The sequence below is a fragment of the Pipistrellus kuhlii genome, unplaced genomic scaffold (genome assembly GCF_014108245.1).
Source record: "Pipistrellus kuhlii isolate mPipKuh1 unplaced genomic scaffold, mPipKuh1.p scaffold_m20_p_8, whole genome shotgun sequence".
In the NCBI taxonomy this organism is placed as follows: domain Eukaryota; kingdom Metazoa; phylum Chordata; class Mammalia; order Chiroptera; family Vespertilionidae; genus Pipistrellus; species Pipistrellus kuhlii.
The window spans coordinates 33723886-33751568 of NW_023425584.1; the positions used below are offsets into that span (position 1 = coordinate 33723886).

General features: G+C 59.5%; 2 protein-coding genes across 3 annotated transcripts in view; one reads left to right on the plus strand and one right to left on the minus strand.

Annotated features, from left to right (window-relative positions):
• UNC5A (unc-5 netrin receptor A) overlaps window positions 1-9687 on the plus strand; it is a 55326-nt gene extending 45639 nt beyond the window's left edge. The window contains exons 4-16 of one of the 2 annotated variants that reach the window (XM_036425260.2): window positions 109-212; window positions 318-498; window positions 1041-1208; window positions 1686-1850; window positions 2739-2927; window positions 3016-3318; window positions 5927-6014; window positions 6234-6402; window positions 6555-6788; window positions 6887-7036; window positions 7115-7279; window positions 8166-8344; window positions 8574-9687. In XM_036425260.2, the coding sequence (XP_036281153.1) occupies window positions 109-212; window positions 318-498; window positions 1041-1208; window positions 1686-1850; window positions 2739-2927; window positions 3016-3318; window positions 5927-6014; window positions 6234-6402; window positions 6555-6788; window positions 6887-7036; window positions 7115-7279; window positions 8166-8344; window positions 8574-8739 (2261 nt within the window). In that variant the 3' untranslated portion in view covers window positions 8740-9687. The remainder of the gene's footprint in view (window positions 1-108; window positions 213-317; window positions 499-1040; window positions 1209-1685; window positions 1851-2738; window positions 2928-3015; window positions 3319-5926; window positions 6015-6233; window positions 6403-6554; window positions 6789-6886; window positions 7037-7114; window positions 7280-8165; window positions 8345-8573) is intronic. The other variant, XM_036425261.2, reaches the window with a different exon arrangement.
• Window positions 9660-27018, minus strand: HK3 (hexokinase 3). Its single transcript, XM_036425256.2, has 19 exons — window positions 26970-27018; window positions 24068-24189; window positions 19594-19756; window positions 19245-19399; window positions 19042-19161; window positions 18851-18946; window positions 17830-17929; window positions 17565-17748; window positions 16920-17075; window positions 16528-16761; window positions 15110-15405; window positions 14866-15005; window positions 14665-14784; window positions 12416-12511; window positions 12145-12244; window positions 10687-10870; window positions 10433-10588; window positions 10048-10281; window positions 9660-9958 (listed from the first exon to the last, which is right to left on the minus strand). The coding sequence occupies exons 2-19, from the start codon at window positions 24161-24163 to the stop codon at window positions 9814-9816; spliced, it is 2775 nt and encodes a 924-aa protein (XP_036281149.1). The 5' UTR covers window positions 24164-24189; window positions 26970-27018; the 3' UTR covers window positions 9660-9813.
• Window positions 27019-27683: the final 665 nt, after the last annotated feature.

The following is a 27683-nucleotide window of genomic DNA, read 5'->3' on the forward strand; positions in this document are numbered from 1 at the left end:
CCTTGGCGCCTCCTTCTGCCGCGTGTCACGGCTCCCGTGGGGCCGGGGGCAGCGGGCCAGGCCGCGGGCACCAGGCGCCCGGGCTGGAGGATGCTCTTGTGCTTCCAGATCTGCGCAAGAACTTCGAGCAGGAGCCGCTGGCCAAGGAGGTGTCCCTGGAGCAGGGCATCGTGCTGCCCTGCCGCCCGCCGGAGGGCATCCCCCCGGCAGAGGTGAGGGGACTGACTCCCGAGCTCGGGCCCCGCCTGCCCAGCCCCCGGCCGGCCCGGGGGCCGCTCTCACGCCTTCACGGGCCGCGGCATGGCTGCCTTCCCCAGGTGGAGTGGCTGCGGAACGAGGACCTGGTGGACCCGACCCTGGACCCCAACGTGTACATCACCCGGGAGCACAGCCTGGTGGTGCGGCAGGCGCGCCTCGCCGACACGGCCAACTACACCTGCGTGGCCAAGAACATCGTGGCCCGGCGCCGCAGCGCCTCCGCCGCCGTCATCGTCTACGGTGGGCCCCGGCCCGGCGGGGGGTCCTGGGGCGGCCCTGTGCCCCGCCCCCCGGGAGGCGGGGCCCGGCGGGCCGGGCTGCGGGCTGCCTGGGAAGGGCAGGGCCTTCCTGTGCCCATCGGGGAGCCAAAGGATGTGTCTGGGCGGAGGCAGGGTGGGCTGGGCATCTGTGGTCACACCGTCCCATGGCTGGCTTGTGGGCAGGGAGCCCTGTGAGGAGATGAGGGTTCAGAGGGAGACTAGGAAGGCGACCTGGGGCGGGAGGTAGTGTTCGGGGCGCCCCCAGGAGCAGGCAGAGGGAGGGGATGCAGGCATTGCCCCCCTGAAGGCGGAAGGCGGGGGTCTGAGCTGGAGGGGCCTGGGAGCTGCCCGTGAGGACTGGCTGCCCTGGTGTCGGCAGCGCCTGCTGGTGGAAGGAGGGCCGGTTGGCACAGTGTGGCCGCCCCTCCAGGGCTTCCCCGCCAGCCCCCTGCCCTGGCCCCCGGGCCAGCGTGTGTGAGGAAGCCCCCGCTCCCTGACCCCAGTCCTTCTCTGTCCGGCCAGTGAACGGTGGGTGGTCGACGTGGACCGAGTGGTCCGTCTGCAGCGCCAGCTGTGGGCGCGGCTGGCAGAAACGGAGCCGGAGCTGCACCAACCCGGCGCCTCTCAACGGGGGCGCCTTCTGTGAGGGGCAGAATGTCCAGAAAACAGCCTGCGCCACCCTGTGCCCAGGTACCCGCAGCTGCCGCCTCCTGCATCGCTCCCCACCTCGCCATCTCCGCGCCCTGGCTCCATCACACCCGCCAGCCTGCCCCCCATGGCTCCATCCCACCCGCCCGCCCGCACGCAGGGCCAGGCTCAGTCCGAGGCCGGGACGGGGTTCCGTGTGATGGAGGCAGGGCTCGGTCTGCGTCCGGCTCCGTCTCAGCAGAGGGTCTGAGCCCCGGAGTCTCAGGCAGTCAGGACAGGCGCAGTCAGCGGGGCAAGGGCAGGGCTCGGCCTGGGGCGCCCACACGGGCCCCTGGCGTGGGCAGAGCCAAATAGGCAGGTGTCATTGCACCTCCCATCATTAGCATGTGTCACCCAGGCCAGCTGGACACCAGAGGGCATGCAGGGGGCGCCTCTCTGGCCCTGGCCTTGCACCCGGAGCCGGAGCTGGCTCCCCAGGCTGACAGCGTCATCTCCTCCCTGTGTGTCTGTCTCCCCCAGTGGACGGCAGCTGGAGCCCGTGGAGCAAGTGGTCGGCCTGCGGGCTGGACTGCACCCACTGGCGGAGCCGCGAGTGCTCTGACCCAGCACCCCGCAACGGAGGCGAGGAGTGCCGGGGCGCCGACCTGGACACCCGGAACTGCACCAGCGACCTCTGCGTGCACAGTGAGTCCTCCTCCCCCCTGGGAGGCCCCTTCAGTTTGCCAGGACTGGCCCTGCCCAGCTCCAGGGAGGTGGTGGCTCAGGGATTTAGTCCCCGGCCACAGGCTGCACCCCCTCTCCAAAGCTCAGGACCTCAGGGATTCCCCTCACAAACAGCCACACGTGTGCCCACCACCCCCCAATACGTTCCTCGTCTCCCCCAACACATGCCTATTTTCGAGCTTTACCTGTGCACATGTCCCCTCCCCCTCTCCTGAAGCTTCGCCTCCTCCCTGTCCCCCAAGTGCACAGGCAAGCCCACTGGGGACACCGGGCCTGGGAGGCCTGTTAATTACAAGGCCATAACTAACAATTAAAGATCTCTGTTGGATTTTTTCTCTAGAACACACCCTCCCCCATTCTTTCAATTAAAAACCTAATTATCTGTGTCAATTCCTTTCTGATGGACATTTCTTCCATTATGCAAAGCCCTTCTGAAATCAATACGGCTTCCTCTGGGCAGTCAATCACCCTCCCCAGCCGTGCCCCAGGCCCGGAGAGGCAGGCGAGGAGAGAGCCCTGGCCGACCCCCCAGGGAGCAGATCCCATGCTCTGGGGGGGTGTCCCCAGGAGCTCCCCACGGCTTCAGCTGCCCTGGGCCCCAGAAGAGGGGGTTCAGTCTAGCAGCCCCATCCAAGACCGTCTGGGGAAGTTCTCTTCGGGGGGTCAGCAGCGTCCGCCTGAGTCGAGCCGATGAGGGATGTGACTTGCCGTGACACACGAGGTGGTGGCAGACGCAGGGCAGGGATGCCTGTGTGTGGACTCCCTGCTCCCGCGCCAGCGCCCGCCGCCCGATAGTGCTGATGCCCAAGGAGTGGGAACCGCTGACCTCTCCCACCCCCCCTCCCGCAGCTGCTTCTGGGCCAGAGGACGTGGCCCTCTACGTGGGCCTCGTCGCCGTGGCCGTGTGTCTCCTCCTGCTGTTGCTCGTCCTCGTCCTCGTGTATTGCCGTAAGAAGGAAGGGCTGGACTCCGACGTGGCCGACTCCTCCATCCTCACCTCCGGCTTCCAGCCCGTCAGCATCAAGCCCAGCAAAGCAGGTGTGGTGCCTCTGCCCCCAGCCCCCGCCCCGGCCACCGGGCTGGGCCGCCCTCGGTGCCACTCCCTGAGTCTACCTTTATCCTGCAGACAATCCCCACCTGCTCACCATCCAGCCGGACCTCAGCACCACCACCACCACCTACCAGGGCAGCCTGTGTCCCCGGCAGGACGGGCCCAGCCCCAAGTTCCAGCTGACCAACGGGCACCTGCTCAGCCCGCTGAGTGGCGGCCGCCACACGCTGCACCACAGCTCGCCCACCTCAGAGGCCGAGGACTTTGTCTCCCGCCTGTCCACCCAGACCTACTTCCGCTCCCTGCCGCGAGGCATCAGCAACATGGCCTACGGGACCTTCAACTTCCTCGGGGGCCGGCTGATGATCCCTCAGACAGGTGGGAAGGGCCCCGATGTGCTGGGGAGCTCTGAGAGGCAAGACTGGCTTCCGTGTCCCTCCTGTGCCTTCCCAGCCTCGCCCCGAATGCGGAGCTAGGCCAACCAGGAAAGGAGGTTGGGTCTGGGAGACAGCCCAGTTGTGGCTGACAGTGGGGCTGGCACTGAGGCCGTGGCCAGAGCTGTCTCCCTTCAGTGGCCTTGATGGGAGGAAAAGCCACCCATAACTACTGGGCCCTTGGCACCTCCTTCTGCCATAGGACTTCTTTCCCTTCGTGTACACAGCCCGTTGACATGTGCCAGCTCCAGGAGGGCCTTGGGCACTGAGGTGGGACAGGTGAAGGAATAGCAGAAGACAAGCGCCTAGACGGGGGCCTCCCTCACCCACACCTCACAGAACCCCTCTGCCAGGGTCTCTGAGACACCTCAATAAAAAAAACCCACAGACCTCCATGGGCAGCTTTCAAAGGAGCTGCATACCTCTGATGTGGTTGGCCACTCCCACCCTGAAACTCTCTCTTCCCTCGGCTTAGCTGACCTCACGTAGCCCTGGGTTTCTGGTCCCTTTTCAGCAGCTCCGGGTGCCTGTTCCCGAACGTAGGTGTTCTCCAGAGCTCCCTCCTGGCACCCGCTCCCACTCCATGGCTCTGATCGCCGTGTCTGTGCGAGATCACGCCCACTCCGAATTCCCAGCCACAGTTCTCCCGGGTGACAGGATCCTACGCCCAGCTGCCTGCTGGGCAGCTCCATCTGGAAGTCTCACATTCCTCATGGCCAAAACAGCACCGTCTCCCACCCTCCCCCACAGCCTCCTGCTCCCGGCTTTCCCCGCCTCGGGGACGGCACCGTCGAGTCAGACACTGGAGGTCACCTTGACCTCCTGCTCTTCTTCCCTTGCACCCTCATCTCTACACCAGCTTCCGTCATACACCCATCTCATCATTCTTCCTCCCCACGTGTCCCCGCACCCACTGCTCCTGTCTTCCCGCCACCTCTCCTGGCCCTGACCACCACGCCTGCCTGCCATCGGGTCACAGCTCCAGGCATTCGCCCGTTGCAGCCACACTCGCCATGTCCCCCTCCTTGCCAGGGCTTCCCAGTGCCCTCTGCAAAGCCCACGTGACAAGGCCACAGTGGCCCCTTCCCTGCTGGCCAACTGTGGTGGCCTCTTTCCTCCCGAGGAAGCTTCTGCACATGGCGGCCCCGGCGGGCTCCCAGCACCCCAAGCACACACGACCCCTCCCCCCTACCCCCAGGTTTGGCCTGGCAGCTCTCCCTCTCTGTGCCTCATGTCTCTGCCATAGGGACGAGGTGAGATGGTCCGTGCCAAGCTCTTAGGAAGGGGCAGGCAGGCACACTTGGGTGTTCAGTGACCATTGTGGGGTGTCTGCCCCCGCGCCCAGGACTCTGTGCCATCCATCTTGTTCACCCCACTGGGCTGGGTGCTTCTTGAGAGCAGGGCTCGTGGTTTTGCCTCACCTTCCTGAGTACCTGTCCTAGCAATGCCGGTGTGTTCACACTCAGCCTCTGGGACTGCCCCGGCCCCGGGAGCCGGTCTCAGGAGGCAGTGGGGGTCGGTGAAGGGAGCAGTAGCTGAAAGAACTCCATCCCCGGCTCCCTCTCCTGGGCCTCCGTCCCTGGGAAACGGTGACGGTCCAGCCGGCTCAGCCAGCCACCTGCTTTGGAGAGCATGCCTGTGTCTTCAGATTTGGTGGGACAGAGTCATAGAATTGTCCTCCCTCTTCTAACATAGAAGCTCCCTGTCCTAAAAGGGCAGGAAGGTGGGGCACGATCACCCCTCGCCATCCCCAGCCCCTGCTGCCTGCCCCAGAACCACCCCTCCCTCAGCAGGCGCTTTCTGATGCTGCCCCTGTGAGACATGGGGCAGGGACCACTCAGCCAGACAGCAGGACACACGTGCATTGGCTCCCAGGCCCAGGAGGGCTGTCCAAGCGGGCAAGGTTGTTCAAGGCCCCGGCCCCACCTAGTCATTGCCATTGTCCAAGCCATGCCTGCTGACAGGGAGCTGCCATCCCCAGAGCAACCAGGGCCGTGGAGGTGGGGGCGTCGTGAGCAGGGGAGGAGGGCGGGCACCCAGACAGAGGCAGCCCCGGGCAGTGGTTCCAGAACAGCTAGTGGGCAGCTCATGCTGGGCTGGAGATGCTGCTGGGAAGGCAGTTGGGGCCAGAGGGGAAAGACCTATGTGCCAGGCCAGGGAGCTATTCTTCATCTCGTAGGAGTAAAGGGAAGGCTTTGAGCAGGGCAAGGGGGGGAGGGGGTGCCGCATGCCTGGCCCCTTTGGTCTGTGTTATCTGTGCCCAGGCTGATGGCACGCTTTGCCACCCGTGTCTCCGAGCTCTCTCGGGGTCGCTGTGATTCCACCTCATGCTGTGTGGATAGTGGAGCAGTCCCTGTGGGGGGCAGACACCCCACAATGGTCACTGGACACCCATGTGTGCGTGCCCCTTCCTAAGAGCTTGGCACGGACCATCTCACCTCGTCCCTATGGCAGGCCGGGAGGGTCAGTCCTCAAAGGGAGACGTAGAGGGGCTGGCAGTGATTGGTGTCTTTGCAGCCCGGTAAGCCCAGCCCTCCTCCTCTCTGCCACAGGGATCAGCCTGCTCATCCCCCCAGACGCCATCCCCCGCGGGAAGATCTACGAGGTCTACCTCACGCTGCACAAGCCGGAGGACGTGAGGTGTGGGCGTGGGCCCTGCCCGAGGCTGGATGGGTCCCCCTGCCTGCGGTCATTGCTGGGCCTTGTCTGGTCTGGCCTGAGGGGGTTCCAGGGAAGAGCTGCCCTAAGCTCAAACCAGCTCTGCTCCCGACCCCAGGGGCCACTGCCCTGCCCCGTCCCTCCCAGCCCGGGGTGGTCCGTTGATGCCTTTCCCTCCCCACCTGTTTTTCCCCACTTGAGGTTGCCCCTAGCCGGCTGTCAGACCCTGCTGAGTCCCATCGTTAGCTGCGGGCCCCCCGGAGTGCTGCTCACCCGGCCTGTCATCCTCGCGATGGACCACTGCGGGGAGCCTAGCCCCGAGAGCTGGAGCCTGCGCCTCAAGAAGCAGTCCTGCGAGGGCAGCTGGGAGGTGAGCCCCATGCCCGCCCAAGGGAGCCCACCAGGCCTCCGAGCGGAGCCCGGCTTCCCCCCTGGCCCCCGAGCCAGGTCCCTGTCCCCAGGCTGCGGCCGCCCCTCAGAGCTGCATGTGGCAGGAGTTGACCCGTCGGGCCCTACCCGCAGGACGTGTTGCACCTGGGTGAGGAGGCGCCCTCCCACCTCTACTACTGCCAGCTGGAGTCCGGCACCTGCTACGTCTTCACCGAGCAGCTGGGCCGCTTTGCCCTCGTGGGAGAGGCCCTCAGCGTGGCCGCTGCCAAGCGCCTCAAGCTGCTGCTGTTTGCCCCCGTGGCCTGCACCTCCCTGGAGTACAACATCCGCGTCTACTGCCTACAGGACACTCGAGATGCCCTCAAGGTACTGCCCAGCCCCACACGGTGCCCCTGGCCCTGCGGGCTGCGGTACGGGGGCCTCTCCCCGCCCCCAGGCTTCGCTGACCACCTGTGGCACCGCAGGAGGTGGTGCAGCTGGAGAAGCAGCTGGGCGGACAGCTGATCCAGGAGCCTCGCGTCCTGCACTTGAAGGACAGTTACCACAACCTGCGCCTGTCCATCCACGACGTGCCCAGCTCCCTGTGGAAGAGCAAGCTCCTCGTCAGCTACCAGGTGAGGGCGCTCCCAGTGCCTGGACCGGGCCCACCAGCCACGGGCACCCCTCACCCTGCCCCTCTGCGTCCCCCTCAGGAGATCCCCTTCTATCACATCTGGAACGGCACCCAGCAGTACCTGCACTGCACCTTCACCTTGGAGCGCGTCAGCCCCAGCACCAGCGACCTGGCCTGCAAGGTGTGGGTGTGGCAGGTGGAGGGCGACGGGCAGAGCTTCAACATCAACTTCAACATCACCAAGGTGGGCAGGAAGAGCATCGGCACTGCCATAGTGTGCGCCACACCCTCTGCCCACCCGGACACCTCCTCCTAGAGACCAGACACCGCTTGGCCTCCTCCTCCGAGTCTCCAGGGAGAGGGGCAGGTGCAGGCAGGCAGATGCAGACAGATGCAGCGGGGCTGGCTTGGGAAGGGACTGACGAGGATATGGGAGCAGCGGGAAGGAGAGGTGGACCAGCCTGGGCTTCCCTGAGGAAGGACTCAGTCCTGGGCCTCAAAGATCAGTAAGAGTTAGACAGGCAGCCGAAACCGGTTTGGCTCAGTGGTAGAGTGTCGGTCTGCGGACTAAAAGGTCCCAGGTTCGATTCCAGTCAAGGGCATGTACATTGGTTGTGGGCACATCCCCGGTGGGGGGGGGGGGGTGTGCAGGAGGCAGCTGGTCGATGTTTCTCTCTCATCGATGTTTCTCTCTCATCGATGTTTCTAGCTCTCTATCCCTCTCCCTCTCTGTAAAAAATCAATACAATATTTATTTTTTAAAAAGAGACAGGCAGCAGCAAGGGAAGGAAGGGCAGCGTTTCTGGCAGTGGGCACTGAGTTCAAGGAGAGGAACACAGTGAATCCTGAGTGTTCAGCAGAGGCTAAGCGGGGTGGGGCTGGGGGCGGGGTTAAGGGGAGGAGGGGAAGGTCAGGGCCGGTGGGAGGAGGAGGGGAGGAAGACAGCTCCGGGCTCACTGGCTGTGTGGCTGGGCGTCTTTACTCCTGAGCCCCGTGGGGGCCGGGAAGCATGGATGCCACGTGGTGCGTGCCCTGAGGAGGCCTGGGCGCTCCCCCAGGAGGTTGCCGTAGGTCTGGACCAGGGACAGCTCTAACAGTCATCTTCACCCCTCTGCCACCCCCTCCCCCAGGACACAAGATTCATGGAGCTGCTGGCTCTGGAGAGTGAAGGGGGGGTCCCAGCCCTAGTGGGCCCCAGTGCCTTCAAGATCCCCTTCCTCATTCGGCAGAAGATCATTACCAGCCTGGACCCGCCCTGTAGCCGAGGGGCCGACTGGCGGACTCTGGCCCAGAAACTCCACCTGGACAGGTGCATGGGAGATGGGCGGGAGGGGAGGGGTGCAAAGGCCACCTGCAGTCCAGCCTGGCAGGGTAGGGTGGGTGGGGTGGACAGGACCCTCCGTGGGGCCTGTGGCTCATCCGCCAGCCGCCAGGGCATCCAGTATGGTTGGCAGAGGGGTGGGCTGGGGGGCAGGAGGCAGTAGCCTGGGGTGAGGCCAGGCCACTCATGGGCTCCCTTCCTCCCCTTCTCTCCACAGCCATCTCAGCTTCTTTGCCTCCAAGCCCAGCCCCACAGCCATGATCCTCAACCTGTGGGAGGCAAGGCACTTCCCCAACGGCAATCTCAGCCAGCTGGCTGCGGCAGTGGCCGGACTGGGCCAGCCGGACGGCGGCCTCTTCACAGTGTCGGAGGCCGAATGCTGAGGCCAGCCAGGCCCCCAACACCCACACTCTCACCAGCTTTGGGGCCTACCAGGGACAGGCAGAAGCCGGACAGGGCCTCCCCCACACCAGGGAGCTGTGTGGACAGGCCCCTCCTGGTGAACGCTGTCTCTGCACACTGGCCCTTCAGACCTGCCCACGCTCCCGCCCCTCCAGGGCCTGCCAGGCCAGGCCGGCACTGCCCCCTGCCCCCGGGGTTCACGCTGGACAGTGCCAAAGCCAGCCCAGGCCCAGCCCCTGTGTGTGTGTGTGTGTATGTGTGTGGTGCTACCTCTCCCCCCGCCCCGGCCGGGGACCGCGCACGCACAGCATGTGTGCACACACCGGGCTTGGAGCGCCCTGGAGCTCCTGCCTGAGCTGGACCTTATGCAAACATTCCTGTGCCTGCTGGGTAGGGGCACGTCTGAGGGGCCCGGCTCCAAGCCTGTGGGACTGAGGGCCACAGCCGGATGGGGGGCGGCCCCTGGATTCAGGCACACGACCCCCACACGGGCATGTGCCCACGCATGTCTCGTGTGTCATGTCACCGGCTTCCCCCTCCCCGGCACACATGTCATGCTGTACACCTGGAGGCCACTCGCCTCTCTCACGCCCAGTGTCAGTCCACATCTGCCTCTCACATGCTGCCCTTCTCCCACCCACCCAGGGACACCCAAGGCTCCTCCCTGGCCCTCCCCCTCCCCCACCAAGAGGAGCCCTGCCCGACGGGGCGTGTGAATATGCAACGGGAGTCCTGGGCTGGACAATGGCGAGTGTGCGTCCGTGGCGTGCCCGCTCCGGGGCCTGTCGTGTGAAGCTCGTGCCCTGACTCTGTCTTAAGTGCATTCACGCACTTACACTTGGCCTTATGTACACAGCCTTGCCCGGCCGCCGGGGCGCGTAGGGATTTTAGCGGACGTGAATGTAAATAAATTATATATATATTGCTAACCCAAGTGCTGCTTCTCTCGGGGAAGCCAGAACTGGAGGCCGGTGGCCGCAGAGGGGAGTCCTGGGGGGCTGAGCCTGGCTGGGGACCCAGCCCTGGCCCAGCACCGCTGGTTCCTGGAGATTTCTTCAGACACGGGCCTGCTTGGCCAGGCGACAGGCAACGGCAGTGACCAGGGCTGCGCCTTTGCCCGACCCGTCCTCTGACTGCAGGAAGGTGACCGCACAGCGGGGGGCCAGCTCCTGCACGGTGGCCGCCACCAGGCGAGAGAAGCTGTGAGGGGAGGGAGGGGCTGAGGTGAGCCCAGGCCAGCCCGGCCCTACCCAGGCATGCCTCCCACCCAGCCTGGCATCCGGACTCACTGGGGGTGCAGCTTGTAGAGGGTCCCGTCCACTCCCACGGATACACTCAGCTCTTCCAGGCCGCGGTTCTCCCGGATCTTCTCCACCACGGCAGCCACGCCGGCCCCGCAGAGCTGGGCTGCCCGCTGCGACACAGCCTGGCACACCTCCAGGACCATCAGGGCATCGTCCGAGGTCAGGGGAAGCCCCAGGTCCTCGAGGATGGCTCGGACCTGCCGCAGGGCCAGGGTGTCACTGGGGAGAGGATGGAATAGACCACAGAGAGGTAGGGTCTGGCATTAGCTCCCCTCTCCAGTGGCCTCTGTCCTCCTGGGTGGACCTCCCTCCAACCAGCATTCCACTCAGTGAACGGGAAGACCCCTGTGGGTGGTGGGAGGCTCGGCACCTTTCAATCTCAGACAGAAACTTGGTCTTGAAAATGTCCCTGGTCTGAAGGCTCGGGGTCTGCTGACCCCGGAAGAGAACTCCAAGGCTGGTCAAATGCAAGAGGATGTGGCGGACGATCTCCCCCAGGTACATGCCACTGATCATCTTCTCAAACCTGCACGAAAGTGTGTGTGCCCACAGGGTAGGAGCCCCCACCCACTACCATCACCAACGGAAGCCACCATCGCCGCCCCGGCCCGGCCCGGCCCACACCTCTGTTTGCCAGGGTTGATGGATGCCTGGTCCACACGTGCGTCGAAGCAGGTGCTGAGCGTGTCCAGAGAGCCGTCGTCCCCGAAGGCGCCCCACTCCATGTTGATGCACATGCGGCCTAGGTCCCCAGCCACTCCTGCCACGTTCCGCAGCTCCTCCATGTAGCAGGCATTGGTGCCAGTTCCTGCAGGAAGGCCAGACGGAGTAGGAGCCATTTACTAAACCAGACAGGACCCCCTCTGAGCCCTTCCTGCGCCGAGACGGCAAAATGTGGGCTCATATTTTACATCTCCATCTCCCCAGTCACACCTCCGGTCCTGGTCGCCCTTCCTTCCTGACATTCTTCTGCAGCCCCTGCCAGCACCAAGCCCTCTGGGCCTCCACTGCCTCCCCTACCAGCTCCACCATCGGTGCATCTCCCATGCTACCCAGAGTGCTCCTAGAAATTCCACCAGCCATGCCATTCCCCTGGGAGATGTGTGACAGCCCCCCACCATCACACCCCCTCCGCCTGCAGGCGAGACGCCTACAGCTCCCCAAACTGGTCTTCAAGTCTTTGGTCAAACCAGCAGGTGCTGGGCCAAGAGCCGAGGATGGAGACAGGAGTCGGGCCAGAGGGGCCCCAGGGTGGCCAGAGGCGGGGCAATGAGCAGACAACTCAGAGACTGCCCGTATGTGCCTAAACGAAGGTGCGAAGAAGAGCATCCTGGGAGTTCGGATGAATCATCCTGACTAGAGGGTCAGAAAAACCACGGAGAGGAAGTAAGTTGGGGTTTGGCCTTGAAGCCAAGAAGCACAGAAAGGAACAGCATTCCAGGCAGAGGGCAAAGGCATCCCTTTTCCATCCCCAACACCCGGTCAGCTCCAGGCAGGCGGACTCCTTGTGGCCCCACCTTGACTTCCTCCACCCAGGGGTTTATTCCCGTGGCAATTTGGGCACACCCCTCCGAGCGCCTGCCATGCCAGGCTCTATGTTCAAGAAGCTCCCAGTCCCACGAGTGGCTCTCACCCACCTCGTGCTCTAAGAGACTGATGCCTGAGGACCCGTGGAAGTCCTCCTTTCCCACCCAGCCAGATCCTTTCTTTCAAGGCTTTCTTTGCAAGTCCCGCTCATTGTGGGACCCCTTCCTTTCTGACCTCAGCCTGTCGCCCTGGCACAGAGTGTCATGTTTGGCTCTCTCTGACTGCCACGTGCCATTCTGGGCTCAAGCCCTGCCAAATGGTCAGTTGTGAAAAGGCAGGTGTTTTCCCCTTTTATGTGTCTTCCTGTCCCTTCATCCATCCCTCAGCTAGCCACAGGATAGGTGCTTAATAAAGACTTAGAATCTTGGATGACCTGAAGAATGACCTCATAGCTCATTCTCTGTCAATCCCTGGCACCCTCCCAGCTCCGAGCACTGAGTGTGCCATGAATTAGCATCAGGCAGTAGGGGCACAAAAGAGCAAGGCCCTCCTCACCAACAATAAGGCCGATCTCACAACGGGGGTCGTCATAGCCACAGGACATCATGGTTCCCACTGTGTCATTGACAATGGCAACGACATTCAGCTCCATTGCCTGCAAAACAAAGATGATGCTAGTTGCTGGGCAACATGGTCGTCACGGCAACTAGTGCTGGACCCAGAGGTCTCTACTGCAGAGGGTCCCCTCTTAGGAAGCAAGAGACCCCTTTTGCTCCCTTCAAGGCCTGCCACAGTCCCAAAGCACGCCTGGAGGCAGACTCCCTACCTGTTTACGCTCAAGGGCTTCCCGCAGCAGACACACGACATCTTGGCCCTCACAGTCTGATGCTTTGAAACCCTTTGTCCAGTTCAGGAGGATGCCCTGGGGTGGGACCAAGGCAGGGGATCCCTTGGAATCTCACTTGGCCTCCCCAAACCCTGCATTTTCCCCAGCATACCATGTCCCCCTCTGTAAGCAGCATCCCAGGCCCACTCTGCCCATACAGTGGAGGGCCTTGCCCTCTGCCCCCTGAAGCCTTCCAGTATGAAGAAACCTATTAACGTCCAACCTGCGTTAGTACCAGAATGCTCAGATGGTCTCGGGGTTTGGCCATTTTAAGATGGTTGCCCAGAAGGAATGGCCCTTTGTGATTGGAGGGAGCTTGTCAAATGGGTGCCGTGGTGAGAAAGGGGAGGACAAGGAAGGCTCAGCAGGTCCATCCACATGGCAGCAGATCCTGCTCTTCTGAAAAGCCAGGGTCGCTCGAGAGAAGGAACTCTCGGAGCTGGGACAGAGCCGTGTCATTGGGAGATTCACACATGTGTTCCAGATGTGAGTGAAGGACGAATAGGAAAGCCAGAACCCAGACATGTGGGCAGGATGGAAGGGGACAAGACAGCTAAGCATTTACTGTGAGAAATTGGCCTTAAATTGTGAAGTTAGTGACGGGGGCTTGGCTTTTCTTGGTGTGCTTCTCTGGGGGGAGGGGGGGGCAGGAGAAAATGACTGCTCTGCCCATGGAGAAGCATGGAGAGCAGGTGTGCAAATCTTTAGGGCAGGAGATTAGAAATACTAACCAACACTCCCCCCAGTAATATTGTCTTATCCTTTCCCTGTGTGACCACAGCTGGGGTGTTCTGTGCTCATTGTCCCAAAGCCAGAAACCAGGAAGAGTGAATGAGAGGGAGGCCAGTTTGGGGGAGACCAGGTCATGAGGATTAGCAAAGCTCACATGCTCCCAGATAAGACAAAGAACCCTGGCCTGGGGAAGGGGGTGGGGCAGGCAGAGCGAGGTTCCGGATGGCCTCCTGAGGGTGGTGCTCTGTGCCCTCCACACTGGGATTTGGGTGGAGACACAGGATTTGGGTGGTCTGAGCGGAGAGGCCTCTGCCCCCCTTCCCCAGGGAGGTGTGAGGACCCGAGAGAGGAAGTAGTAGCCCCCTACCTCTTCCCAGTGGGGGCCTGGGTGTCTCCCCAGGAGTTTCCCTTTTGTGCCTGCACATCATTACAGTGAAGCACGATCGCTGTGCAGCCAAGAGGGGCCCCTCGGGGGAAGAGGGTCTCCAAATTGATCAACATTAAGTGTTCACCCCTCCAAAGAGTTTAGTTCAGTGATAGAAGATGAATAGGATCATGTTTCTTGCACGCCTGCTTTTGCATCGAGTCCCACCTGCTTCTCACACTTTATAAGAAATAGTCAAAAGGCGCCAGCTGCTCAGCCTGGAGCGAGAGCCCAGCCGAGAGATGCAGCGGCCATGCGGGGAGGGGCAGGCGGAGCACAGAGGCACACATCTGGGAGGTCAGGGCTGGAGCAGAGGGCGACAGCCACGCAAGGGCTGGTTGGAGCCGAGGAGGGAGAGCCGCTCAGACACGCAGGTAGGGCAGGACACAGGGGGCACCTTCAGGGACAGGGCACCCTTCATCATAGCAGTTTTCCATACAAGCTGGGATGTTGGGGGGCGGGGGGGTGGGGGGGGAAACTGCTGAAAACCTGGACTAGCGGTCCAGGAGGAGCTTTGCATGACAGGCCTCAGAGTGTGCATGAAAAGTCTGGCGTTCTTGTCGAAGGGTGCGCGGAGGTGTGTGCTGAGAGCCAGCCCAGTTAGGCGCCCATGCCAACCAGGCACGGAGAGGGATGCTGGCAAGGCCGGGAAGGGGAGAGAGAGCAAAGGACCCGTGTGGGCACAGCCCCTTTGAGCGCCTGCAGCCAACGCTGCTCCCTGCGCGCCTTGGCCAGACACCAGTGCGTGGTCAGCCCGGATCTGGGCCTGCACTGCTCCCAAGTGCCCACACCTTCCCCTGGCTCCACTCTCCTGCTGATCGGCAGCCCCCGGGGAGCCTCTTCGTGACCCTGGGTTCCAGGCACTTTACCACTTCCACCCATTTGGACACACTACGTTAGGGAAACTGAGGCCGGGTGGAGGCTCAGCCCAGGGGTGCCTCTGCCTGCCCTCCCCAGTCCTCTCCTGCGATGCCGCGAAGGGCGTGTGGGTGGGGAGCCCCGGGAATGCCTTCCCCCAGCCCGCCCTCCTCACCTGGTCCAGGCCAAGCTGCCTGCATGGGAAGGAGAAGGTGAACCCCAGGGGGAGGCTCTGCCCGCTCAGGCCCTGCTTCTGCTGGAAGTCCAGGATGCAGTCCACGATGTGGTCAAAGAGCTGAGGGCAGTGCAAGTCAGCGTCGGGGAGAGGGGCACCTGGCCCTTCCCTGGCCCTGCTGCCGCCCCAGGCTGCGAGTACCTGCTGCCCGGAGCCCTGAGCCACAGACTCAGGGATGGAATAGACCTGGTTGGTGATCTGCACGCCTCCTGCGGCCACGTGCACCAGGAGGACTCGGAAGTTGGTGCCTCCCAGGTCCAGCGCCAGGAAGTGCCCCCGCTCTGTGGAACAGAGGCCCTCAGTGCCAGGCCAGAGCGGGTGGCTTCCCCCAGCACCCTGACCCCGGGAGCCCCTGTGCCAGTCACACAGCCGGGCCGGTCCTCACCGCTGCCGTCAGGAGTGGCCCGGACGTACGTGGGCAGCATTCGGAGGGAGGAGGCCTCCCCCTGGAGCCCTTTGGCCATGGCCTCCCGCATCTGCGCCTGCACCGCCGCCAGCTGCTCGCGGTTCAGCCGGAACGGCGCCAGGGTCTCCTCCAATAGGCGCCGGTGGGCGGCCAGCCGGGCAGCCACCGCAGTCACCATTGCCACACCCCGGCCGCCCCCGTCCACGGAAGGGATGAAGGAGACATCGCATTCGGGGGCCAGCAGCTTCACCGTCTCCTGCAGGACGCCGAGGAACCTGCACAAACACAGCGAGGCCCAGCCTGGCATGGCACCAGGCGCTGACCCTCAGGGCTTACTGAAGCCCGGACCCCATCGTTTCAAATCAGCTCAATTCTAAATGTATCTGTGCACCAGCTCCGTGCTCAGTGCCCCCAGGGACCCCTCCCTTGCACACCCAAGGGGAAACATCTTTTCTCTCCTCTGACTTCTTTTGGCTCCCAGCCGCCACCTGGCCTCACTCTGCTGGCGCCATTCCTACCCCTGCCCTACAGCCATGGGACCAGAGTGCCCTTGGGTGCTTGTCACACACACACACACACACACACACACACACACACACTCACACACACACACACACACACACACACCACACACACACACACACACACACACATACTCACACTCACACACACACACACACATACTCACACTCACACACACACACACACACACACACACACACACACACACACACACACACACTCACACACACACACTCACACACACACTCACACACACACACACACACACACACACTCACACACACACACACTCACACACACACTCACACACACACACTCACACACACACACACACTCACACACACACTCACACACCACACACACACTCACACACACTCACACACTCACACACACACACTCACACACACACTCACACACACACTCACACACACACACACTCACCACACACACACTCACACACACACACTCACACACACTCACACACACACTCACACACACACTCACACACACACTCACACACACTCTCACACACACACTCACACACACACACACACACACTCACACACACACACACACACACACTCACACACACTCACACTCACACACACACACACACACACACATTCACACACACACTCACACACACACACACACTCACACACACTCACACACACACACACACACACACACACTCACACACACTCACACTCACACACACACACTCACACACACACTCACACACACACACTCACACACACACTCACACACACACACACTCACACACACTCACACACACACTCACACACACACACACTCTCACACACACACTCACACACACACGGTTCCTGCTCCCTGGGTCTGTGTTTTCCCAGTACCTGGGGTGGTGCTCACACACTCGGCCTCCAGTGGCCACGGCGACGTGGAGCATCTGCTGCTCGCGGCTGTGCTGGAGGCGGGCGAGGACGGCAGCCAGGGCCGCGGCGCAGAGCCGGGCGGCTCGCGTGCACACGGCCGTGCACACCTGCTGCACCAGCTCGGCGTCCGAGGCCCCCGGGCTCAGGCCCAGGTCCCGCAGGATAGCGTGCACACGGGCTGTCCCGGCCGAGGCGCTGGGGGGGACAGGGTGCTGCTTTGAGGGTCAAATATTCCGGATGCTCCCTGTCCCTCTTCTCCCAAAGCCCTGTGGCTCCCTGGGGGGCAGAGCACCCTCCCTCTCCCAAGCAGAGACGCCACGGTCTAATCTAATCCCACTGGCTGCCACACTCACTCCTCCATCTCGGCCACGTGCTCCAGGAGGATGCCCCCTGGGCTCAGCAGGGCACGGGAGGTGCAGCCACCAAAGAGGGCCCCGCGCTGGGCCAGGTGAGCCAGGACCTGCCGCACCAGCTCCCCCAGGTACAGGCCGCCGATCATCTTCTCAAACCTGCCGGCCGGAAGGGGGGCTGGAGGAGGCTTTCCTAAGCCTCGGCCCCATGAGCCACCTGTGAGAGCCCTCAAGGAGGCATCCTTCTCTTTAGGGTCCCCAGACCGGAGGCTCCAGAAGCAAATGGCTTCCTGGGAGACAGTGGGTGTTAACCCAGACCCCACTGCCCCCTCCAGTTTGGGTTTGGGTTAGGGTAAGGAGGCTTCTGGAGGGCGGCGGGACCCAAAAGGGGGGGTGGGACACTCCTCAGCTACCCCCAGTCTCCAAACTCCTGTCAGGGCCAGCCAGACTCAGGAGTATGGGAGGGCCAGGTGTGAGGACTCTGAGTTCCAGAACCCAGAGCCCTTCCTTCTATGAGCCTGGCCAGGGCCCCTGCGGGGGCAGCTGGAGCTCCCGGTGGGGAGAGGCTGGCCCTCCGGGCTGGCGCACGGGGACAGTGGAGGGGTGGGGGCGGAGCAGAGAAGGGCTTAGAATAGAAAGTCAGGCCACCTCTGGGCACCGGGATTCAGGGACTCCTGGTCCAGGATGCGGTCGAAGGCGGTCAGCACGGACCCGAGGGCCCCGTCATCGCCGAAGGAGCCCCACTCGATGCTGACACAGACGCGGCCGCGGTCCTCGTCCAGCACCGCCACGTGCCGCGCCTCCTCCATGTAGCAGGCGTTGGTGCCGGTGTCTGGCAGAGACGACCTCATCAGGGCCTGCCCTCCAGGCAACTGCACCCCACCCGCTGCCCCACGCACGGCCCTGGGCTCACCTACAACAAGCCCCACCTCGCACGGCGCAGGCCCCAGCTCGCAGCCCATCATGGTGCCCACCGTGTCGTTCACCACGGCAACCACATCGATGCTACAGGCCTGGACAGCGGGAGGGCAGAGCAGGGGAACTGGGGGTTGGGCAGGGCTGGGGCCCTGTCCATGATGGAGACTCCCAGGGTCCATGAAGCACGTGTCCACGGGCCCCACACATCTGTGTCACAGACGCTCTAAGCCCTCCGTCCACAGAGGAAGGCTCCCCCCACCCCATGCTCCTGTGGCTCCTTCCGCCCTCAACTCAGGCCCTGGTGGTCTCAGGGGCTCCCAACCTTAGCCACCCTCTCAGGACTCCAGTGCCACCCACAGAACCAGGACCAGGACCGGGGGAAGCCAGCATACACTTGGAAGACTGCACAGAGGCCCCTTGCTGGCTCACCCTCATCCTGGCCTGGCTCCCCAAGCCCTTCCCTTCCAGCCCTGACTTCCAGCCATGCGCACAGTACGGCGGCCATTAGTCCAAACAGACTGGCCTCCTCAGGCAACAAGACTTTAGCATATGCCCTTCTCTGAAACTACATCTTCCCCAGCCCCAGCTTAGGCACAGGCAGACTCCTTCTCCAAGTCCTTATTGAGGCACAAAAGGCCCTTCCCAGTCCTCCCAGTGCTCCCAGTGCTCCCAGTCCTCCCAGTGCTCCCAGTCCTCCCAGTCCTCCCAGTCCTCCCAGTGCTCTCAGGGCCATCGGAACCCCCCTCAACAGGGACAGTCTTTCACTGAATGCTTTCCCACCAGACCAAGGGGTCCTTGAGGACAGGGTCAAGCCTTTTCGTCTTTGCTCCCCTGTGGCCCTAAGCATTGATTGGACTTTTCTTGGCCTCAGTCTCTTTGCCTAGAAAATGGGAGTGGCAGCAGCATTCACCCTGAGGTTAAACTGGATAAAGGACACCAGCAGGAGAGAGAAGCAGGCCCTCCCAGAAGCACAGGGCAGGCCACATGGTTGTCCTGTGGCCCCTGCCCCCACTCACCCCCTGCCTCTCAATGGCATCTCGAAGCAACTGCACCACATCCTGGCCTTCCACACCGCTGCACCTAAAACCTTTGGTCCAGGAAATGAGGGTACTCTGGGAGCAGAAAAGTGGGATCACTCCAACAGCCTTCACGGGGCTGCAGCCCCCCCCCCCCCCCCCCCGCCATCCCCACGCCCGCTCCGCCTCACCTTGTCCAGGCCCGTCTGGTAACAAGGGAAGCCGAAGTTGAACCCAAGCTTCAGGCCCTGGCTGCCCAAGGGGTATGCATCCAGGAATTCAGACAGGCAGCGAGCCACAAAGTCAAAGAGCTGGGGGACACGGGAGGGGCTCAGCTCTGCCCGGCGGAGCCCCAGCCACCCTGTGGGCCCACCGCCTGGCGAGGCGTCCTCACCTGCTGACCAGGACCCAGCATCACTTCTTGGGGGATCAAAAACTCCCGGCTCCGGGGCTCAATCCTGTGCCCCTCCACGCCTGTCAGGGTCACCCACAGAACACGCAGCGAAGCCCCCGTGGCTCCCAGCTCCAGCACCACGAAGTCTCCCTGCTCTGAGGACAAGCAGTCACAGAGAGGCCAGCAGCCGTTGATACCAAACTCTGCCTCCCAGAAACATCCCTTGAGTCTTGTCAAGGGAACTTAGAGATGGGAACCTTAGAGATGGGGACAGGGATAAGAAACTACCCCCTCCCCAGATGACAGCCCTCTCCCCAGGCCTGGTCACCTCTCTGTCTGTGTCACCCACCAGTGCCATGTGGGGTGGACCCCACATACGTGGGCAGCATCCGGACAGCGGGGGCTGGGCTGGCCTGGCCCGTCAGTGCCTGCTCCATGGAGCGCAGGAGGCTGGCTTGGATCTGCCGCAGCTGGGTGGTCGTCACCTTGAATTGGTTCAGGCATTCCTGCACCTGGAGGAAAGCAGGCTGGCATCTGGGCAGGAGCCCTGTAGGCCTAGCCAAGTACTCTAACCCCAACCAGGACAAGCCAGCCCTGTCCTGCTCATGCCTCCTCTCACCTGTCCCGACCAGCCCGTCCCTCAGCTTCCCCAGGACTGGCCTGAGCCCTTTTCTGAGCCTGGTCTCCCAGCACCACCAGGCTCCACACCTCACCTCTTCCCACACTCTGGCTCCCTGGCCGCTTAGGGCCTGCACCCAGCTCCAATGCCCTCAGAAGGAGGGACGACCCACCCACTTCCTCCTGCTCCATTCCCTCGTGGCTCCGCAGACCATTATACTCCTGGCTCCTTCTGTTTCATTGAATTCAGGGTTTGGCAAGGCTTTCTCCTGTCACACCGGGACTGATTAGCTCTGGATTTCCAGTACCCGGAGCCAAGCTGCTCAGTGGGTTGTCATTGAAGGAGCAAGTGAATGAACACATGTGTGAACAAGCTTCACGTTCAGGTGCTTCCCTAGCCAGATCCACTTGATTCTGGAGCCTGAGCAAGCCAGACCCTCCCTTTTCTTTCCTTCCTTCTTTCTTTCTTTCTTTCTTTCTTTCTTTCTTTCTTTCTTTCTTTCTTTCTTTTTTTAACACACCACCAATATTTTTTGTTCCACTATTTCCAATAAACCAGTGCTGACACTGGGAGGGACTGGGCCTCCATAAGGGACTGGGACACGCCTGGGGGCCCAAGTGTGTTCTGAGGTTTGGGGGTGGCCCTAGGACCTAAGTCCTCCCTCAGAGTTCCCCCATCCCAGAATCCTTGTGGGCCTGAGACTGTGCCACACCCGAGAAAGCTCCCTGGGTGGAGCAGGACATGGGGAAAGAGGTCACATGATGCCTCAAAACCTGCCACACTAAGCATGAGCATGAAATAGGAGGGAAACTGAGGTAAGAGGGTAGAATCAGGAAAACATGGCAGGGAGTCTGGAGGTGAAGTGCTGAGGAGAATCTGAAGGCGACCCTGCAGAGGACAGCCCTCCACTCCGTTGCCATCCCTCCCACTGGCATGGGGGGAGGGGGAGCCCACCCACACACCCAGCGCCATTCCCAGCACCAAGTGCTGCTCCACCAGCTGAGGCCTGCCCTGTGCAGCTCAGGCTGCAGTGCAGGGACAGACAATAAGCAAGTAAGCAGGTAAGATTGTCTAGTAGTAATGGCAGCTTTAAAAAAAAAAAAAGGCAGGAATAGAAGTGAGTGAGTGGGGAGGTAGAGATATTTTTGGACACTGGTCAGGAAAGGTCTTCCTGTGGAGGTGACCTACATGAAGGAAGGGAATGAGCCATTTGAAAATCTGGGGAAAGTGCCCTAGCCAGTTTTGCTCAGTGGATAGAGCGTCAGCCTGTGGACTAAAAGGTCCCGAGTTTGATTCCAGTCAAGGGCACGTGCCCGGGTTGACCCCCCGTAGGGGGCATACAGGAGGCAGCCAATCAATGATTTTCATCACTGGTGTTTCTGTCTCCCTCTCCCCCTTCCTTCCTCTCTGAAATCAATAAAAATGTTTTTAAAAAGGAAAAAAAAAATCTGGGGAAAGAGCATAAAGGGATTTTTTTTCAGTGCAAGGGGATGAATTTGGGGGAAGACTGGACCAGGAATAGATTAGCATGCCGGAAGGGGCGAGGAAAGCAGAGGACAGGACACTCTGAGTTGTTCTCCCTCAGAAGCCGCTGTGGGGAGCTTAGAAAGCACCCTGCTGCCTCCCCTCCACATGGAAACCTCTGGGCAACCTCCTGGCCATCCTTCAGGGGCCCAGCCTTCCTGGGTTCATTGGAGCCCCAGCCCGTGACTCCATTCTCCGGGGTTTAGCCTTTTCCAGGCCCCACCCCTGGTAGAACCTGTATTTGTAAAGAACCACTGGGGCATCTGGATAAGGAGGCTGGGGAGACTGGGAAGAGAAGCTCCCCGCTGAGGAAGATGGGATGGCTCTCTCCCGCCCCTGCTTTAGGAAGAGATGGGAAACAGAAGCCTAAGGCACAAATGACCCTAACAGGAGTGCCAGGAGTTCAGTCCGTGTACCGTACAGCAGATGCTTACCGCAGCCATGATGCTCAGAGGAGCTATTCCCAGTACACATGAGGATGCTGGGACTCCGACAGGCACAGTCATCTGCCTAAGCCAGGCAGCTATTAAAGTTCAGGGTGCGATTTGAACCTGGGTCTGTCGGACTACAGAGATGTTTCTACATAAATGTGAAAGCTTTATAAAACCTAGCAATTTGTGAAAAGACCCCAAAGCTGATAAAGGCGGCAGCGAGAAAACCCCACAGGACCTGGCGTGAGATAACTTACATCTGAGTGTTGCCCTGCCACTTCCTGGACGTGTGGCCCTGGGCAAGTCAAACTTCCCTCTGAGATAACAAGTCACCTCTTATGCAAAATCCAAAGAGGAATATTCAGAAGGTCCCAAGCCCCCAGTGCCAGGGCCATGTTTACTCACAGCTCTATCTCAGAGCCAGGCTGGCGGCACTCAGGAAGGATTTGCTAATTGAGTGGTTGTGGGGGCATAAGAGCATAAGAATTAAAGGGGATCGTGTCTGTGAAAGTGTAAAATATTGTTCAGGGTGAGGGTTGTGTTTTTATTGCTTAATGATAACAGCAGAATGATGAAGCTGATGCCTTAGGCAGATGGATTTTTTTTTCTTCCTTTTCCTCCCGGAACCAGTGGAAAGTGCAAGAGGAATGAATGACAAGAAGATGGCAGAAGCCACAAGAAAAACAGGACTTCCCTGGCCGACTCTGGTGGGTGCATGGTAGCCAGGAGAAGCTACTGGGCTGTCCCCCTCCACCTTCCCGAGAAGACTGGGGAGAGAGCCCAGCCAGGAGAGCGAGAAGCAAAGCCTTAGAAAGAGGCTGATCCAATATGGCTTCAAAGCTGGCTCCTTTGACCAGCTTGCATGCGGGTCAGTCTGGACTCACCGCCTCACCTCTCTGAGTGGTTTCCTTCTCCATCCAGCAGGAGGTAGAATAGCACCCCCTTTTTCTGTGAGGACTGAGAAGGGGCGGGACAGTGGCTGGCCTATGGGACATGCTCATTGGAATGTGGGTTTAATTTCCTCAAAGCATGAGGTACAGCTGCCTGGAGAGCCTGATTTATTGCCCCTCTGGTGGCAAGAGACCTGGGAGGAGGGGTGCGGAAGGGACTCTGAGAAGGGGCGACGCTCTGACCACGCATGGGAAGGGGCTGAGGGGGAGCCTGTGGTGCTGAGGTGGGGCCAGGGCCTTGGGGAACATGGCATCCCTGTGAAGTCTCCCAAAGCCTGGTTTAATGTCTTTAAACTGCAGGTGTGTGCAACAAAGTCAGCAGGGCAGAGGTAGGACCAACACGGGGGCAAGGGCACAAAGTGAGTGGGAGATGGTGGCAGGCCAGGCCTTGCTCCTCCTGTGGCCCGTGGTGGGTGGTGGGTGGTGGGTGGTGGGTGGAGCACAGAGGAAATGTTTACAGCAGGGTCTGGGGCAGAGATTGGATGAAGATGAAGTGGGAGCATGAAATGCTGTCAGGGGTGATGCCCCCGCAGTTTGGGAACAAACTAAGTCCCCAGGTGTCAGGACAAGCTGGAAAACTAAAGAAGCTGCAGGGAACAGTTGAAGAACCCTCTCTCGGAACACCTCTGTCCTTTATTATGTCCTGTAACTCCCTTAACCCTCCAGGGGTGGGAGGCCTCATTTTTCTTTTCTTCCATTTTACTGATGAGGAAACAGAGACTGAGGGACATTAAATGACTTACACAAGTGTTTCCGGCTCAAGGGTGTGGTACGCAAGGGCTGTAAATCTTGGTAAAGAGGACAAAAGAGGGGCTCATTTCTGAGCTAATTGGAAGCGTGTAGAGTAAGCCGCACTGTAATCTCAGCTGCGTGTGTCTGACTGCATGGCATGGGGGCGCGGGAGAGCTGCAGGAGTGACTAGAGAAGTGGGGGAGGAAGGTCCTTAGGAACACAGCTTTCTAGACTGTCAGCCCACGTGGGGCAGAGGAGGTGCCTGTGTGACAACATGCCAAAGCAATGTATTTGGGGCTGAAGCAGCGCAGCCCAGCTCAGACTCCTTAGCCAAAGATACACCACTTCTCTGAGCCTCCTCTTCTTGAGCTGTAAAGTGAGGAGCTGGTCCCTTCCTTGCAGTTGTGTGGAGCATTGTAGGACACACTGACCGGATCAGATATGAAAGGCTCTGAAAACTGGAAGGGGCGGCCAAGCTGTGATCACATGGCCCCACACCATCTTTAGCCAATCCTGCTCTTGGCAGCCCTCAGTGAGCACAGGACAGGAACCCAGTGCTGAACTTACCAGCTCAGAGCTGTCCGGGGAGCAGGGCAAGCCCTTCTGGGGGCAGCCAGGGGCTCCTTCCTTTTGCCACAGCTCTACAGGCCCAGTGAAGTCCATGTGGTTTCACAATGGGGGGTGGCCACCTATGCGAGGAAAGAGGCAGCCTGGGTGAACCCCTTACTCTACAGGCCCTTGGAGGCTGTGACTCAGACCCTCAACTTCCTTCTATCTGAAGGGCACAGGAAGGAAGCTGTGGGCAGAGCTCAGAACCTCTGACCATCAAAGGTCCTTTAGTAATTAGCCAGAAGGTTTTCAGGTTCCAGAAGCATGTGTCATAAGAGAGTACCAGGAAGGCTGGTTTCTATACCCAATGCCCTTCATTCATTCTGTTATTCATTCACATTTACCAGTTTCTGATGCCAACTCTGCTGGATGCTAGGGTATAGATGAAGCCAACCAGGGCCCCACCTAAAGGGACCTCACAGCCCCTATAGCAATCCCAGTAGAGTTGACAGGCATCAATCGAGATAGACAAGCTGCTGTGCTTAGGAGTTCAGGAATGTGCTAGAGCTTTTGGAAGAAAGGGTGTGATGTGCTAGAGCAACAAAGCAGGCTGGACCACACATGTCTCTATGCCAAGCTGAGGTGCATAGATTTCTTCCAGAAGATAGATGGAGAAGATGTGAGGGGTGGATGTGTGCTTCAGTTAGGGCTCCTACTCATGGCACAAACTTTGGGCAGGTCATTTCCCTTCCCTTCCCTTCCCTTCCCTTCCCTTCCCTTCCCTTCCCTTCCCTTCCCTTCCCTTTCCTTCACCTTCCACCCCTACTACCCCTCCCACCTTCTACTCCCATCACTCCCTGTGGTCACCTATAATCTGACTGCCCAACCCCAGCCTTTGGCTGAGTCCCCACTAGGACTGCCCTCTCATGCATGGTACCTGTACAAGGTTGGTGAGAATTACATGGAATAACACCTGGAAAATGTTTTGAAATATGTAATTTAAACCCCAGCTCCTGGGTAGGTTTGGGGAGGGGCAAGGGAGATAATGAAAGCAAAAGAAACTTGCTCAGTGTCTTCAGATTTATTTAGCTGAATTTGCATGGGAACTCTATGAACCTCAATTTCCTCTTCTAGGACAGGAAAACAATTCAGTTCTTGTGAGGATGAAAGGAATTAATGATTCTGAAAGTCCTTTGCATGCTCTAAAGGACCGTTGGAATGTCAGGTGTGCTCACTCAAGCTAGAGGTGGCACTGATGTTCCAGGAGGATCCTGAGGGAGCCTTCAGTGACCCAGGTGCCCTCAGGGGAGAAGGAAATGAGAAATGCAATGGAGGGTCCAACAAATCACTCCACCTCTCCTCCTGGAAAGGCAACTTCAGGAAATACACCTTCCACCCCTGCTACCCCTCCCACCTTCTACTCCCATCATCCCCTGTGGTCACCTGTAATCTGACTGCACAACCCCAGCCTTTGGCTGAGTCCCCACTAGTACTGCCCTCTCAGCATCCTCTTCATTACAAAACCTCTTGTCCCATGGCTTCAACAGCCCGTTTCTACTGGGCCTCCTTCCTAAATCTCTCATCATCTTCATTAACTCCTTCTCTCCTCTCCCCTTAAACAATGGGGCTCCCAGGCTTTTGATAGCTCTCCTTTCCACACTCCCTCTTTCTCTCTCTCATCCCCAAGAACTGATTGAAACTTCTGTATGAGGGATCCTAAATATCCCTGTCCTGAGCTAATTCTAATGACCGATTAAACATCATGATCTGAACTTGGAGAGGCTCACACTCCACAGTCAAAGCCACATTCATTTTCTCTTTCACTTTTGCCCATGATTCTTCTCCTATGCTCCACCTTCTCCTACTCTAATCTGTCCACCACCCCCTGCCCCGCCACCAACAACTGTGATAAAATAGATTTTATCATGTCATTCCCCAGATCTATCCCCCTAAGAAAGGAACAGTCACATTCTGATGGCTACCACTGCAGAAAAAAATAATTCTAAAACTCTTTACTGTGGCATTCCAGGCTCTTCACCCTGTCCTCCAACCAAGCTTCCTCTCCCTACTGCCCTTCATATGCTATACACTGACTACAAGCTTTATCATGTCTCTTGATGTCCAGCCTTTGTTCCATGTTCCCTGAGCCTGGAACCACCATGTCTGGTTCATCTCTGCATCTTCAACGCCCAAGAGAGGGTTCAGCATAGGTAGGCGCTAAACAGCTTTGTGAATTTGGAGGTGGGCAGGTAGTCTTATTCAGAGAATCAAGAAATCTATTTCTAACAAATATTCCCAGAGTCATATAATCCTACACTCAGTTTCTAGGTCTGCCAAATGGAAATGTTGGTTCCACATACATTATAGGTCAGTTTCAAAGATAAAATGGGGTAACTGAGGCAATTACCTTTGGAAAAGGGCCAAGGGCTATACACAGTGGTGAGCTTTCACTCTCCTTTCAAGGCCCGGCTGGCTCATTCATTCGTTCATTCATTCATTCACTCTTATTCATTCCCTCTTCTATTTCGCATTTGTTCAGCACTTCTCCATGCCAGAGACTGAGAACCTCCCCCCAAAGAAACCTTAGCATTTACCCTCTCAGTAAGTACAGCCATGTCTGTCCCTTCCAGCTGAGAGTCTTTGTGGAGAGGGACATGTCTCCCATATCACTAGATCCCCAGACCCCAGCCCAGGTCGCACACATTTAAAGAGCTGTGGAGCTGTTCGCTTCCCTTAGCTACATGGAATGAGCCTTCTTTTAGAAACACAAACCATAGATGTTTGCTGGGGAGGGCCACGACTGGGGACCAAAGGCTAGTCTTTCCAGCCTTTACTCCTCCAGGATGGGCCAAGCAGCAGAGATAAGGGTGAGGGTTGGGGCTGAGGCAGGCAGTTTAGTAACAGACGAGGCGGCTCTTACCTGGGGAGAACAGCAGTTGGTCAGTCTCCTCAGGCCTGGGTGCTTTTCCACGGACCTGGTTTGTACCCAAAGTGTAACTCACAATGAGCTGAGTAATCATGTCCCCAAGCCCCACCCTTTTATTAGACAACAGCTAAGTCACTTCCTTTTGAGTCTGCCCTAAGAGGAGCTGAGGGTAGGCAAGGCCATGGTGCAAACTTAAGCAAGATGACCACAGGAAATTGGAGCCGTGAAATGGATCAAGGGCCCTAGGACATGCTCTCTGCAAGGTTGGGAGTTCTGTCCATTTTACAAAAACTTGGAGTCTGAGCTCTGTGGTGGTGGCTCACCCCTGGAAAGAAAATGGAGGGGCCTAGCCTGAAAAATATGCAATCCAATGGACAATTTGGCGAAATGTGGAAATACTAGTGAGAAGTCATGTGAGCACAGAAGAAGAAGAGACTTGCCTTGGAGTGAGCAGGGCAGTAGGAAGCTGAGCCTTAAAGGAATAGTAGTATTCTGGCAGAGGTGATCCTTGAAAAAGAGAGGAGCATGTACAACATGATGAAGCATCAGACATCTTCATGGAATAGAGTACAGCTCCAAGGTTCTGAAGAGGATGCATGGAGATGAGACTGCATGATGGGAGCGGTGGGAGCGGTGGGAGCCAGACTGGAATCTAGCAGTTAGTCTGTAGGCCAAGGGGGGACAGTAGGTTCATAACATAGGTCTTCT